General features: G+C 38.1%; 2 protein-coding genes and 1 non-coding gene across 3 annotated transcripts; 2 read left to right on the top strand and 1 right to left on the bottom strand.

Annotated features, from left to right (window-relative positions):
• Positions 1-346: 346 nt before the first annotated feature.
• LOC148919154 (small nucleolar RNA R71) lies at positions 347-454 on the bottom strand. Its single transcript, XR_016125751.1, has one exon. It is a non-coding gene; the product is annotated as a small nucleolar RNA R71 (small nucleolar RNA).
• Positions 455-1489: 1035 nt separating this feature from the next.
• LOC148919155 (uncharacterized) lies at positions 1490-2299 on the top strand. The gene has a single exon (XM_089048796.1). The coding sequence runs from the start codon at positions 1490-1492 to the stop codon at positions 2297-2299; it is 810 nt and encodes a 269-aa protein (XP_088904922.1).
• A 7509-nt stretch (positions 2300-9808) lies between these two features.
• LOC148919156 (uncharacterized) lies at positions 9809-10168 on the top strand. Its single transcript, XM_089048797.1, has one exon. The coding sequence runs from the start codon at positions 9809-9811 to the stop codon at positions 10166-10168; it is 360 nt and encodes a 119-aa protein (XP_088904923.1).
• Positions 10169-16975: the final 6807 nt, after the last annotated feature.

Genomic DNA, 16975 nt, shown 5'->3' on the forward strand with positions numbered 1-16975 from the left:
AGACCTTGATATTCCAACAATTCCGACGTCACCTTCAAGCATCATTCTCCCTGCAGCTGCCAAGAATTATGAATTGAAAAATATCCATTTTAATATGATGCCTTCTTTTCATGGATTAAGTTCTGAAGATCCTTTAGCTCATATTAGAGATATTTTTGACATGGTTTCTAGCATGGCTTTGACAGAGGGAGTCACCGAAGCACATCTCAGGATGAAAGTCTTTTCTTACACATTGAAAGATAAAGCAAAAATGTGGCTCAATTCCTTAAGACCTGGATTATTGACTAGCTGGACAGAGGTTCAAAACAAGTTCTTGGTGAAGTTCTTTTCGACTCAGAAAACTAATGCATTAAGGGATAAAATCAAGCAATTCAGTCAACAGCCCGATGAGTCATTTTCAGAAGCTTGGGAACGGTTCAATAATTTTTTTAATACAGTGTCCTCACCATGGTTTGCCTACTCTAGTTCTCATGCATATTTTTTATAAGGCACTAACCGTTTTGAGTAAGGCTGCAGTGAACAACTATGCAGGTGGATCTATTAAGAACAAGACACCAACTGAATGTCAAACTTTGTTTGATACACTAGCAATTGAAACACAGCATTATAATACAAGAGGTAAGCGTGCTGGAATTTATGAAATTGGTAGTTCTAATGCTTTTGCTTCTATAGAGCAGGTTGGAGTCATAACCAGTAAATTGGATGTCTTGCTTGCCATGAATGGGAGAGCACTAACACAAGAGATTTGCTCCATTTGTGCTGTTCCTGGTCATGCCACTAGATCTTGTCCTCATGGGGTTGATTTTCCAGAATTTCTGCAAGAACAAGCCAATATGGTAAATACCTATAGATATCCTGGCAATGATCCATTCTCTAATACACAGAATCTGAGATGGCAAAGGCACCCTAATTTTTCATGGAGCAATACTGAGAACGTACAACAACCACCACTGGTTCCACCTCAAGAGAAGAAAATAAATTTGGAAGATGCTCTTACTCAGTTAACTATGTCTGCCACCCAATTTAAGACTGAAACCAAAACCCAACTTCAGAATCAGAGCGCTTCTATTTGGAACTTGGAGGTGCAAGTAGGCCAACTAGCTACTATATAGAGTGAAAGAAGCCAAGGAGTATTGCCAAGCCAAACCGAGATTAATCCGAAAATTCAAGAACATGTGAAGGCAATCACAATTCAAAATGGGAGACCCATCAAAACCGCTGTAGATTTGGACGCAGAAAAGCACCACCAACAGTTGAAAGAAACGGAAAAAACTGAAGACAATAGCCTACATACCATCATGAGCTCCACCAAAAATTCAGCAAAAACTGAGCAACCACCATCCAAAAATCTCACTTCAAAATCCTATGTTCCACCGATTCCTTTTCCACAATGCTTGAAGAAAAATAAGAAGGATGCATAGTTTTCCAAATTTCTTGAAATTTTTAGGAAATTGCAAATTACCATTCCATTTAGTGAAGAATAGAGCAAATGCCAAACTATGGAAAGTTCATCAAGGGCATCTTAACAAAAAAGAGACGTTTGGAAGATACAAAGATGGTGGAATTGATGGAGGAGTGTAGCGCAGTAATACAAAGTCATCTACCACCTAAGCAAAAGGATCCAGGGAGGTTTTCTATTCCTTGCACCATTGGCACTGTTTCTTTTCAAAGAGCATTGTGTGATCTAGGTTCTAGTATTCATTTAATGCCCTTGTCTGTACCTAAAAGAATTGGTTTGGGGGAAATTAAGAAATATATGGCTGATAGATCACTTACATATCCTGATGGCATTCTTGAAGATGTAGTAGTGAAGGTGGATAAATATATATTCCCAGCTGATTTCATAGTTTTGGATATGGAAGAAGATGTCGACATTCCAATTATTTTAGGCCTCCCATTTCTCATTACAGGAAGAATGATAATTGATGTAGAAAAAGGTTCTTTGATCCTACGAGATGCTGATCAAGAGGTGGAATTCAAAGTTTTTTATGCAACCAAGTGCCTCATTGATTCAGAGTATTGTTTCCTTTTAGAAGCAGTACATCATGTTGTTCGACCACAATTCATAGCGGACTACCCAAAAGATCCACTAAAAGAAAGTTTGGTTCATGAGATAGAGGTAGGAGAAGAGCCACACGTGCTAAAAATGGTGAACTCATTGGAAACCAAGGCCATCCCAAGCACCATTGCTGCACCAACCCTCACTTTGCAAAGATACTTGGAAAAAATTGCAATCAACAAAAGGAAACCTTCACTCTCCATGATCCTGGGTGATAATCATTCCAAAAGTCAGGCTTGAGACTATAAACCAAGCGCTTGTTGGGAGGTAACCCAACTAGGTACCTTCATTCCTTTTTTTTTTTTTTTCTCTCTTTATTTTCCATCCTTCTTTGCCTTAACTAATTGTTACATGCATTTCCTTTAAACATTGAGGACAATGTTTAGTTTAGGTTTGGGGTGTGGAGTTTCGTTGTTTTTGTTTGAGTTTTGAGTCATAAAGAAAAAAAAAAACAGATTTTGTGTTCCAAAGAAAGGATTTTGTGTTTCAAAGAACATTTCCCGAATTTTTCTAACCCCATGATGATTGCAAACATGTTACAATGTTGTTTTGGTCATTAGATGACTTTAAAACCCAGAAAATAGTAAAAGAGGTTATTATGTTCTTATTTTGGTCAAAATAAAAAATTTTGCCTATTTTCCTTTTTGATGTTTTTCAAGTAAATTTGAAGCCACCAACATGTTTAGAATGGTTATTTTGATGATTTGAAACAGGTTTGCGGGTCTCAAGTGGTTTACATGACGTTTTAGGAAGATTTGAAGCTAAAAAAGTGGCCTAAAACCCAAAAAAGGCTAGCTATGAAGGTCACAAAAGGGTTTTCAGCGGTGGTGTTCATCAGATTTTTCGTTGCTAAAGGGTTTTCAGCGACGGTGTTCATCAGATTTGTCGTCACTAAAGGTCAATTTTCCAGAATTTTCTAATTTCATTCCAAATCAATTACGATCCATTCCATTCGCAATCAGAGGTTTCTAGGAGCTATTCCAGGTGTGTCCTCTTCCTTTTGATGGAATTTCGTTATTCCTAAGCAATTGGGGCTCATAAATTCACTCATATTTGTTTGCAAAATCACAAAATTCCTTTAACTTTTGAAAAAATAAAAATTTGTTAAAGCCTGTACTTTCTCTTACTAATAGTGATGTATATGTAATGTTTGATCATATTTCTTTAACTAAAGTGTTGCCATGAAAGTTTATGCATCATAATTATAGCACTTCACATAGTCATACTTCAAGTATTTTGATGAACAAGGTAGCTATGCTTGGATGATTGTGGAGAAATAGTGGAGACTACCATTGTGAGGTACTTTAGCCAAATTTCCATTCACTGAGAGAGTATTTGGATTATTCTTATTCACTATTTTCTTTCTTTCTTATTTAGATTGATCTCAAGTAGGCTTTTGAATTGAATACAAAGAACTAATCTCTCTTTTGTATGAATCATCTTATGCTTTCACTTTTGAGTTGAATGGACCTTGAGAGATGACGTTAGGCTATGCATGTTCTAACCACTAAATAAAGCCTCACGTCCTACCCATTGTGTGTTCCATCAACCATTTGAAGCCAAACACTTACCCTTTTATTTCATCACCCACAATATTTCCTTACCCTTTTTACCATATTTTTAGCCATACCCTATAACTTGGGATGTGCCATGGCACATGAAGACAATGATGAAGGTTAAGCTCTACATCAACAAAAGAGGTAGCGTGTACCGAGGAAATATGTGGTCAAAGTTCAAGAAAAAGGAAAGAAAAAGAAAAGAGAAAGAAAAAAAAGATATATATTCAAAAAGAAAAAAAAAGAGAAAAAGAAAAAAAGTGAAGCATATCAAAAATCCTGGAAGCCTTTGTGAAGTAAATTTGAAGAGCCAAGCCTTATGACATAATAAATGTCTTGGTATGTCTCAAGTTCTAGTATTTCCAATCCTTTCTTTCATAACCCATAACCTATCCCTACATTACAACCATAGTAAAGACCTAATGGATCTTTGGGGACTTCTTACTCGGAAGTAGAGGTATGTACTTCATCTATGGTTCTTAGTATTTGATTTCCTTTCAATGAGATCTATTTTCAGAAATTGCCTTTTATTCATTTTGGATGCATATGTGTCTTACATTTTGATTTCTTTACCAAACTTCATTCACATATGCTAGGTAAGAGTGCAACCCTAGGTTCTGTGAGAAAATTGAGAGTTATCAAGTGGGGCCTAGAGTCAAGGCGAATTAGTACACACACCGAGTGTGGTTATCTTTAAGTTCGAGTGCTTGGAGTATTGGCTGTACACTTTACACTATGGTGCATTTTATTTGTTGTGGCATAACTTTAGTTTTTGAATTGTGATTGTCATTTATTCGTTATTATTAGTTTGTTGGAAGTATTGCTTCAACGAATTTATTTTGCAAGGAGCGTTTGTGGGTGTCGTGACTGATAAACCCTCAGGAGACACAACTCCTCCTACTAGGGACACCTAGAGGTTTAAAGGCTTGTGGCACATGCTAAGTGCCATCGAGATTACCTGCGAAAGTGGTTTAGTTTGGTTAGTTTGTTTTATTTTATTTTTTATTTTCAATTTTTCTCTAGAACTAGCAAAAGATAGGTTTGGGGGTATTTGATAAGCTTATATTTTATGCCTCTTCTACTTATTTATTTGTTAGTTTCCTTGGATTAAATTGGTTGTTTTAATTGGTTTTGTGAGATTTGTGAAGGAATTGTGGAAATAGGAGAAAGTGTACTAAAAAAGGCAAGAAGATGAAGATTGGAGATTAATCAAGTCAAGAAGCCAAGTGATTCCTTTTGTCGCAAGGATTGTTGTCAAATTTCCTAGTTCAAGATGTTTCAAGTCTTATCAAGTCAAACAAGGAGAAATAAAGAAGACCCTATTTTAGAAGGAATCCTACTTTTATAACAATTGTAATTATATCTTAGATAGGATTTCGGTGTCTTCCATGTCTTTCATGTCTTCTTCAACTATCATGATTCTCAATAAGTCCTTCATGAATTAATTTGTTTTACTAGGGCTACAATGTAGCCTAGCTATGAATACTCAAATTCTTTGATATTGTTAATTTTATTTATATATACATGTTGAGTGCTTGTTACCGTTCTTAATACTTTCAATTAATTGGCCACTAATTGCATGATTGGAAGAATTAGGTTGAGACCGAAAGAAGATTCCTAATAAAAAGCTTCTAGTAAAAAGTACCATAAATTACATAGCCGACTCGGAAGACTAAGTTATGGTTTGTGTAATCTTTATTGTTTTCCACAAATCTTAATGGGTTCTTAGTTATCTAAATCCATAACTAGGAATAGAGTGGGTTGATGGTAAGGAATACAGCTAATATAACTCAGAAGAGAGTATTGGTGAGGTAAGGGAAAATGATTATCAACATGTTAGGTAATTAGAATTAACAAGCTAGAAGGATTTGGGTGGGATTAGTTAGGTGAAATCGGTGCCCTAGTGCTTTATCATCTTTGTTTCATCTTTTACATTATTTACTTGATCTCAATTTACTTTATTTGCTTAATTAGATTTTAATCGTCATAATTCTCTTTTCGTTTAAATTCAAATATAATTAGAAATAATTCACTCTAATATTTAATAGATTACTTGATCCCTGTTGGAACGATACTCTACTTACTACTATATTAATTTGAGCGATATTGTCCACTTGCAATTAATCACATCACTTTACAATTGTTATTTTTTCCTATACAAAACAAAAAAACAAAAAAACAAAATCAAAAACAAAACAAAACAAAAATTCATTCTTTTTGACCTTCTATATTATATTACTTGAACTTGATCCTAACCAACTGCTGAATATGAACTAAAGAAAAATAAGTTTAACTGGTGGGTGAAATTTGTGTTATGGCTATTGGTTAGGACTTAAGGACAAAGGTGGCGTTGTCTTGATTGTAATATTGTTGGATGTGGTTGTGACTAAAATTTTAAGGAAATTGAGTGTCAAACGGTCCTGCCACCGAACTTTTTAAAAATAAAAACATTGGACTTTCATTCATAAGAAAATACCTAACAAGGCCCAAAACAAAATCAAACCCTAGCAAGTAAAGCAGGAAAATGCAAATACCACCATGACCATCTCTGCAATAGGAGAACCAACAGGTCGATGCAACTATAGCCAGGAGAGGGCCAAAACAACCTCCCAAACCAACGCCACAAAGAAAAGTCCCATATCAACTAGAACCGAACCCTAAAATTGCCAAAACAAAAACACTAGAAAACCCCCAAATAACTCACTCCACAACGACACACTTTGCACCAGTGGAACCCAAAATCTTACCAAGGGAACGACAAGACAACCACACATCAGACAAAACCAGCTGAACCAACAAGAACCAAATCATGGAAGGATGTGGTGCGAGCACCCAAGTCGAAACTCTATACATCTTTCGAGAGAGACGCGAACACGTGTGTTTAGGATGAATAGCTGCAAACTTGGATTGAGGTTGGAACGAGGGCGGAAGGAGAGGAGTAGAGAAAGGAATAATGTAGGAGGTGAGATGGGAGAGAAGGATGGGGATTGGAAGGATGAGAACCATAGGGCCGAAAGAGGAGGAAAAACCAATGTTACGGTTAGAGATTTCCATAAAACCCAGGGCTAGATGAAAGCAGAAGAAAGAAAGAACAAAAAGGAAAGGGCAGAAAGCCCTTGGAGTGAGACAGAGTTCAGGGAAACACATATTATGATGGTATTCAAATAAGGCTCCACCACCGGCTCACAGGATCTATATGTGCCTTAGTCAGTGTAGACGTTGCTAGAATTGAAAGATTGGAGATGCAAAAATATAAATATCAGTTTGAAAAATACATAAATATTCAAAACTTTTCTATTAAAGTTAAATACTTTTCAGTTTTACATGTAATGACCTTTTGAAGGGGGCCCATATACTTAAATTAACAAGCTTCTTATTAGTGTATTTATAAAAGTAGCATATAGATAAAGATAGACGAATCAGTGACCCACTATTAACAACACAGATATTGTCCCTAACTTAACTACTTACAAAGTCTAATAAGTGTGGGGTTTTTTTTCACAAAAGGTTTTGGTATTATTAAGAGTACGCCACTTATTATATATTTTATTTCTTTTAGTCAAGTTTCCAATGTACGACTTGTATTCTTCAACAAAGTTTAGAAAAGTGGGAGAGTGGCTCTTCCAAGTACTATACATACTAAAACTTGATTAACTCTTTGTACAAAATATGTCCATATAATTAAATTTATAAACAATTTGTACTAAATTTAAGCAAAATTGGCTAAAATAGCCCCTTTGTAAAATACTTACTATCCGTTTGGTTCACAAAACGAATTTGAGGGGAAATCACTTCTCATGTTATTTCCTACGGAATGAGAAATTGAAGATTCCTTTCCCACGTTTGGTAATGTTGGGAAAGTAACCGGGAGATATAAGTTTATTTCATTTCCCATGTTTGTTTTGAGTAGGAATGAAAAATAAAGTTTGTATAATTTTCTAATTATACACATATTAAATCAAATTAAGAAATATATATTTAATGATATATTGTAATTATACACGAATATGATGAGTGATTATGAAAGGCTTCTAGATTGACAGCTGATTGTGTATGATTCCATCTTCCATAATTCGTAAATATTCTTATTTTCCATCTTCTATTTTTTTTGTCTCTCTTATTGCACTTTCAATATTTACTTTTAAAAAATGTTTCTTATCTTTATTCTTTTTTAATTGTTAGCTGTTTACAGCACCATACATAAATCAGCCACATTAGGTTTAGAAACCAATGAAGCAACTGGCCATACACGTATTGGTCAACCGACCCCATCCTCTCTAATGCATATTCTAGACAAGGATGGTTTCCATGCCACCGGTTCCAAGGAATGACTAATGGTAGCTGCTGTGAGAGGACTTCTTGACGTGTTTGTTTTGTCTCTGAGACTACGTCTTCTTTAGTTGTCATCTTTCTAGTAGCAGTGTTGTTATGCTTTGTCGTACGTTTGCGCCCTCTTGTTTTGTGGGGTTTGTACTTCTCCTCGGCATGTTGCTTAGTTGTTTTGAAATTCCATCTTTCAGATAAATAAAAACTGGCCATACACGTTAAGCCCTTTTCTCGTAGTACTTGCACATCCATGTGGCCCGTTGCTGTTAGGACCATATACCATGACTATCCCATCCCACCTGCCCCTGCTGCGACTAGGACTGGACATAATTAAGTCTTTGGAATTGAAATTGATGTCTTCTCAAGTATCGTGTTTGTCCTATGCAGAGCAAGAACAGTCCTATAGCAATGGTTTACTCCTTTTAGTATTTTTATACATACTAAATTGTGATTAACTTTTTTAAGCAAAATAATGTCCATGTATTTAACTATATACAATTAGCTTCGTTTTACTGAACTTATATAAATTTTGACTAAAAAAATAGAGAGCATAAATGAAAATGCTCTAAATACATATAATATAACATGCGATAAATTTTAAATGGAGTGATGATATAACTGTTCTCCTCTCATATTACCTAGCACCGTAAAATTCTTACATCTCTATTTATTCTCTATATGAACATAAAATCCAATGGTGAATTTGGACACCAATTAGATTGTTTTTGGTCAACACGAGTGATTGAAGTAACAATCCAACATAATTTAAAAAGTATGCTGACTAAAAGCCTTATACACGCCTAAAAGGCTTCTAGATTTGTAGAGAGTGATGTGTACGTATGATTCTTTTTGGTACATGTGGTGCATGAATGCATACCTGTTGAATTGAAAGATGCTATCTTTCTCTCTCTTAGTTCATGCTTTTGTCTTCGCACTAAAGTTTCTTCTTTTTCATCTTTTTATTTTTATTTTGCTAAATAGTATGGACCACGCAGTTGTGAGTTAGATAAGTTGATACCTATTGTAGACAAAGAAATTTTGACGCAATAAATTTCATTGGATAAGAAAATACGGTGGATTGAATTGTGGACCCCATAATTCGCCCATGTGGCGTATGACTCACCAAAATTGGATTAGCTATCAAAAGTGACACGTGTCGACATTCGACGAAGTGCATCAAACAGTTCAAAGTGAAGACAAAATTACAGGAAAGAATCTTCTATAATTGACTTTGATTTAAATCAAATATTAATCAAGTTAATCAATCGAAGATAATTTGGTTAAATTGCCAGATTTTTTGGGAATTGATTTTAAATCAAATCAGAATTCCAAAAAGGAAGGTTTTAAAGAGGGAAAGTTATTTAGGTCAAGCATCCTGTAGGAGCCTATAAATAGGAGGCCTCAAGGGAAAAAGGGAGCTTAGACAGACCAAGCATTCAGAAGAAACAGAAAACTCTCTGCATTCTTCACCTCACTTTGGAAGAGCCACCAAGCATAACAAAGTAAAGAAAGAAAATATAGTGAGCTTTATCGATATGGTGTGCTGCGTTACATCATCAAAGACAATGGAAAGCCATTTTTGAACCGGTTAATGGATAAATTGTGTGAAGACTTCGGTTTCAAACAATGCAACTCTTCAATGTACAATGCCCCAGCCAACTGTCTTATGGAAGCGTTCAACAAAACTCTTTGCAACTTGTTGAAGAAAGTTGTTGGAAGAACCAAGAAATATTGGCATGAAAGGATAAATGAAGCATTGTAGGCTTATCGGACGATATACCGGACGCCTACTCAGGTTACACCATACTCACTCGTGTATGGCGTGGAAGCAGTCTTGCCTCTAGAAAGTCAAATTCCATCATTGAGGATGGCCGTACAAGAGGGATTGACTGATGAAGAGAATGCAAAGCTACGTCTCCAAGAGTTAGAAGCACTAAAAGAGAAGAGACTCGAAGCGCAACAACGCTTAGAGTGTTATCAAGCTCGGTTTTCGAATGCTTTTAACAAGAAGGTTCGCCCCAGGTCTTTTCAAGTAGGAGATCTTGTCCTCGCATTACCTAGACCTATCATCACAACACACAAAACCGGAAGCAAGTTTACTTTGAAATGGGATGGGCCCTATGTAGTACAAGAAGTGTACACTAGTGGCGCTTACAAGATCGTAGCCGAGGACGGTTTAAGAGTTGGCCCTATTAATGGAAAGTTCTTGAAACAATACTATGCATGAAATGACACCAAACTCCTGGCCTGCATGAGCCTAAAATGCGTACGGCGCCAAAAAAAGAAAAAGGCTTGTTGGATTGAAAACCCGAAAGGGCAGTTCAAGCAAAAGTTAGGACAAAAAAAAAATCCCTTGAACTATGTGATGACTTGATCCCTTTTCATCGAGGGTACGTAGGCAGCTTGGATAAATAATTCCAAGTTCAGTCATATCAAAATAAAAAACAAAGGGTTTCCCCTATCAATTCGAGCCATTCGAAAGAAATAATGAAATAAGAAAATGCTTTTATTTCATTATGAAAGTTAACTAACAAACATCAATACTTTGACAAGTTCAAAGAGAAATATAAATAAAGCAAAGAAAGTTTACAACAACAGAATTTGCTATTCCCAAGACAAGTCCTTGAAGCCGTTACGCACTCTCGAAGAAACTTGTAATGTATGTAACGTCTCGGCATCTGCAGCAGATAGTACAGGAGCTCCTTCAACCACAATCTTATCCTCTCTCAAGTAGGTAACCTCACGACAATGGTAAGAAAGATGTACATCACTCTCTGAAAGTGATTCGTTTAGTTGATGCTGTCTCAACTCCAATTGTTCTTGTTCTCTTTTCAACTCCTCCATACGCATGTTGGCAGATTGAATAGACTCAAGTACGGAAAACTGATGAGTCTCTTCAGCTTGTTACAAAGTCAAGGCAATAGAAAGTGAAGTGTCAACTGCAGCTAAACGATTGCTCTGAGCCTCGGGAGATTATACTTTTATTTGGTTTCCTAAAATGGAGATTACTTTGCGAAGGATTTTGTCCGCAACACCTAATTTGGGTTCCCCACATGACATTTCAGAAGTTGATGAATGATTAGCCGACTTTAATAAATGTGGTTGTGCAAACGAACCTACATTGGCCGACGAGTAATGGTTAAGCAAGTAGACTCAGATTTCTAAACACTAAGCATGATAAAGAGTGGAAGCATAACTCTTAGACTAGCACCTGAACCACTTATCGGGTGCAAAGTATCATTTTCTCCTTCGATAGGAAAATGGTTGAATGGCACGAGCTCGGACACAGTAGGAACATGACGTACTACTTCTCCTTAAAATGTATATAATAAATTAGAATTGGTTGTTATAAAATAAAAATTAAAAAATTAAAAAAATTTAAAAAAAAAACTCAAAGAGAAATAAGGTACATACCTCGTTCATTAGAACTGGTTGTGAAATAGTGGGTACATCACAAAAGAATGTGTCATCAAGTGGGTATGTCGTGTCCAGATCGCAATAAAGAGGTTCAACGCTTGTCTTCTTATGCCTAAAGTTGACTTTACTGTCTTCATTGCTTCTTATATGCCCTCGCTTCAAACGGCGAATTCGTCGACCAAGGGGAATGAAATCTTCCTGGGAATCTACTACACTTTCTGTTTCTCATTTATCATTAGGGACTTGAGTTGAAGGAACATCAACCGGAGGTGGGTGTTGAACTTGAGGCACAGGAGTAGTATAACTACCTTTAATTTCTGGATGAACTCAGGGCGCTCTACCATGGGTGAGTTTATCATGAACTAAAGTTTCGTTGCCTTGACACTTAAAAGATTTTGGCTGAGAAAGCGACAACGACTTGCCTACAGTTGAGATTTTCTTTGATTTCATCGATTCAAAGCTATGCACCTTCGACCACCAAATAACATAATCGGATGTGACCTCAAACTCCGGGATATTGTCCTTAGTGGGTAGGGTTATTGTAGATGCACTGCCAATGTTCAAGCATGATTTCCAATGTGAGTACACTGGTAGCACAGTCCCATTCCGAACGTTATCTTTAAGTTCTCCTGGCACATGTTGTACATAACAAAATTGTCTACTGAACCGGTGCGGGCTATAAGGTTGGATGCTCAGTAGTTTTCCTATCGTAGAGAAACGAATCCCAAACGAAGGCATATCAAATAATCAAAGTCTTCTTTAGAAATATGATCTTCATCAATTAGTTGTTTGCATTCTGAAAAAACTCTTGCCAGACGACTCATTTTCACTTTACCACAAGTCTGGAACAAAGCTCGAGCTGTCGAATCTTCAAAAAAATTTGCCAAAAGTCTTCATGAGAACCTTGCCATGATTGGAATGGACTTCTCAGAAGATGATCTAAAATGTGTGTCGCAGTATTCTCCCAACCACCCGCATACACATAATGGAAAGGTAGAATAGCAGTTCTGCAATTTCTTGGATCATCCGCACTAGAAATATCGTTCAGCCCCTTGTAAATGCTGGCCAATACTGGAACTACTAGGCCAAATGATACACCATGCGCCATTCGACTGGCAACTTTGAAAACCCCTACTCTGATCAAAGTTAAGTTGTCTTTGGGAAATACAAATTTTCACAACCAGCAAGCAAGGAATGCAGCCAAGTAGGATTTTTCCATGTCTTCATCAGCTATACCAAATCTTCCAAAACCCCTTCCTCTTCCTCAATGCGTTTTAGTGTCGTCGGAATGATACTAGATGAATCAGAGTCCTCCTTTGGCTTTTGTGACTTGTTCCATATGGTTTCCCTTGAAGGTTTTTTATACTTGAATGACCCTCGATACCAGTACTTTATCCAAGCAGTCATTCTCACTCTAGATTTTCCTTTAGAATCTCGTAAAATCTTGTGATATGCTAAGAATAAGTAGCGACAAATGTGTGGGATATAAGACATGCCTTTATGATCCTTCCTGTTGAGACTCTCAGTGATTGGAATAACTTCGTCATAAAATCGACTGTAATAAGGAGACCGCCAATTTTATGAAGGTCCCAAAGGGAAATAGACATCTCTCCTTGTGACGTATGAAGAGTATTTGTTGCAGAACACCAGTGCAAACACTGCATTATATAGACCTGCTGAAACGACCGACCCAATTTCCACTTTGGAACCGGTCGAAACTCGCTTAAAACCGACACTGTAAACGGGTCGAATGACTAAAATGTCCTCAAAACAAGAATACAACCGAGGGACTCGATTCGTGGCTGCACTGCAATCGTAGGCTGCCCACGCACTTCTCGAGGATCAAGCCACACGTAGTTCTTTCCTCTGCTCTCGACTCAGAATCGTTTGTTTATTTTGTAATCGTTTACTTATCCGTAGAACATACTCTAGGGCTGACATTTCGAGTATCCGACTCGCTTACGATCCACAAATACTACACGATCCTCGAAAATACCTAGATTAACATACTTGGAATTAACTATGATCCAATGGTTCAAATGTGCTGAACCCGGAAATCGATACTAGGCGAGATCCGTTCGGGGTTCAAACGATATCCGAATTAAGTTCGCGAAATCCTACGCTCGTGAGGACTAGGAGATCATTCTAGAACTGACTGTGGTCCCCACCTTGTTGCCCACACGCCGCCACACGCACCGGCAGCGTGAAGCCTAAAGCGATAACGCTTCGCCGGAAAATCTCAACATCTTGGCTCAAGACTCCTATCCTAGGTAAAACACCCTATTTGGAACCACTTTTGTTCTTGGACAAACCCCAAAAAGTGGCCGGTAGTGGCTGAAACCGTGATCTCAAAATTGGTCGAACCCTAGGTTCGAAATTAACCATTTCACGCTAGAAATTCCTCAAATCCTACTCAACCATCAGCTAGAGCATGAAAAATAGCTAGAAATCCATACCTTACTCGACTGGTTTGGTGGCCGGAGGAGGAGAACGGAAGCTCGAAAATTCTGCTAAAAACCGGCTTTTCAGGCTAATTCCAGCGGTTCTTGTCGGTTTCGACAGTGGGGTTTGACCGAAAGGGAAGGGGAGCTGCCCGGTCCGCTTGGGTCCGTCCCATGGCCCGCCGTGGCTCGGTGGCAACGGTGGCTCTTGGAAGCCACCGCTGGAGGGAAAATCGAGGGGGCTCGGTGCTCCAGGAGAGAGAGAAGATGAAGGTTTTAAAAAAAACTGACCTTCCAAATTTACTATTTTGCCCTCCAACTTATTTTGACTATATCTCCTTCAATACAACTCGGATTTGGGCCCACTACGTGTCTACGAATTCATCTCGCTGTGCTCTACGCAACGGTATAACTGAAATTCTCAAATTCCCTCTTGGTCAAAAAGTCAACCTTTGACCTAATAAAAATTCTAAGGGCATTTAATCTTTTCCTCCAATAAATTAATAATTAAATATTAATTTTAAGTTTGGGTTGTTACACCGGTGCTCTTAAGAACCTAAGTATTTCTACTTAGCATATCTTCAAGCCACTCCCAGTAATAATCGGTAAATGTAGATTCACCAACCGTCGGGAGAGCAGAACTCCGATTCACTGCTCCATTATGGATTCGATCGCTAAGAAGTGGAGTGAAGGACTTTATGATGCGAGGACTTTATCTGTAAAACAGTGGAGTGAAGGTCTGTATTTGTAGACTTGGATTTTTTGAAGCTGCTCAGTTGACAAAACACCTCTTGAGACCAAGATGGAATATGAAGAGAATTGTCCACCACGGATACTTCCGAAGCTAGGAGAGGCGCACCTACAAGCAATGTGGTACCTTCGTCCCGATTATCACTTTCATCCTCAAGAATAGTGACGGTGCCTTTCTTGAAACACTTGAAGAAGGCCATCTTTATAAGACGAACAACATGAAACAATATTCCGTATCAGGCTAGTGACTTCACTTGTCTTCCACCTACGTAAAGCCTAAGCGCTTGAGCAGGTTATCACCAATTCGGAGAGATGGATCAAACCCAAGCGGTACAGGACGCCTACGTTCTTCACTCGTCCTCCACTTACGTAAAGCCTAAGCACTTGAGCGGGTTATCACCAAGTCGGAGAAATGGATTAAACCCAAGCGGTATAGGACGTCTACGATCTTCACTTGTCTTCCACTTACGTAAAGCCTAAGCACTTGAGCGGGTTGTCACCAAGTCGGAGAGATGGATCAAACCCAAGTGGTATAGGACGTCTACGTTCTTCACTCATCCTCTACTTACGTAAACCCTAAGCGCTTGAGCAGGTTATCATCAAGTTAGAGAAATGGATCAAACCCAAGCGGTATAGGACGTCTACATTCTTCACTCGTCCTCCACTTACGTAAAGCCTAAGCGCTTGAGCGAGTTATCACCAAGTCGGAAAGATGGATCAAACCCAAGTGGTATAGGACATCTACGTTCTTCACTCGTCCTCCACTTATAAAAAGCCTAAGCGCTTGAGTAGGTTATCACCAAGTCGGAGAGATGGATCAAACCTAAGCGATATAGGACGTCTGCATTCTTCACTCGTCCTCCACTTACGTAAAGCCTAAGCGCTTGAGCGGGTTATCACCAAGTGGGAGAGATGGATCAAAACCACGTGATATAGGACGTCCACGTTCTTCACTTTCTTTCAAAGCACCTATTGTAAAAATATATATATATATATATCATCATAAATATATAAATTGATTGAAAGCGTGATAGATGTGCAGCACTAAAAAAAAAAGGAGGGTTATTTCAAGCTGTTTGGACCAGCCCAAGCTAAAGGGGTAGCCCATCAACACTTCTCCAATTTAGCCAAAGACGCAGCCCACCGCCCACTCCTCCAAGCCCAACCATGGCCCAAAGTACAGCAGATGGCCCTGAGCAAGCCCAAGCCTGCAGGGCTCCCCAATGAAGGCCCAAGACACATCCCAGCTCGCTTCAACCTGCTCCAAGCCCAGCCCATGCCGCATCACTCAGATTCAGCTCCAAGAAGCCCACATCTCGCCAAAGCCCGTCGCCTCCTAGTGCGAGCCCATCGCCAGACACCAAGGCCAGACCTCCAAGCTTCCACTCGAGCCCACCCTCCTTTCCTAGTGTGAGCCCACTCACAAGCACCAGGCCTCCTCGCCTCAATGCACACAGCTTGAATCGACCAACCCTTCCACCTCCACTCTTGTTTCAAAAAATAAAAATAAAATAATAAAATAATAAATAAAAAAAATAAAAAGAAAAGAAGCTGACGCAAGAACATAATGAAACAAAGAATGGGTTCAAGCTTACCAACAAGTTTCTTGATAGACCAACAGGTGGGTTCTTGCGGCTGTTGAGAATTCAGATGATGCAAACTTCAAAGTCGTAGACTTTCTTGCCAACAAGTGGAGTCTTTGCTGTTCTATTCGGTTAATCTCAATATCCATGAGAGTAGAGCAAATTAAAGAAGCCAAAGGCCAGTAAAGCTCCTGGTGGTGCTAGGGTTTCTTATTCCAAGTTTAGGAAAATATTGGATTTTGTATCTTGCTTCCCAAGATCAATATTGGATATTATTAGGCTTAATAATATCACCCAAAAAAAAAAAAACCGTTGATAGTAGAAAGCCAAAGTTGGAAATAGAGTGACGAATATGGAATGTTATTAAGCTTAATAATATTACTTCCAAAAAAAAAAAAGGGTAACTTTCAAAGCTCCACGTTGGAAGAAATCCAAATTATTGGAAAGAATGGAGTAACACTTCAAGCTGCACCTCCTACATGTGACAAGCACATATCTACAGTGCATCATGAAGTGGGGGCAATTTGTAGACAAAGAAATTTTGACGCAATAAATTCCATTGGATAATAAAATAATTAGGGTTCGGTGGATTGAATTGTGGACCCTATAATTCGCCCATGTGGCGTATGACTCACCAAAATCGAATTAGCTGTCAAAAGTGACATGTGTCGACATCCGACGGAATGCATCAAACGGTTCAAAGTGAAGACAAAATTAAGGAAAAGAATCTTCTATAATTGACTTTGATTTAAATCAAATATTAATTAAGTTAATCAATCGAATATAATTTGGTTGAATTGCCATATTTTTTTGGAATTGATTTTAAATCAAATCAGAATTCCA

This window comes from Prunus mume, linkage group LG3 (assembly GCF_029339155.1).
Source record: "Prunus mume cultivar Tortuosa linkage group LG3, ASM2933915v1, whole genome shotgun sequence".
NCBI classification, from domain to species: domain Eukaryota; kingdom Viridiplantae; phylum Streptophyta; class Magnoliopsida; order Rosales; family Rosaceae; genus Prunus; species Prunus mume.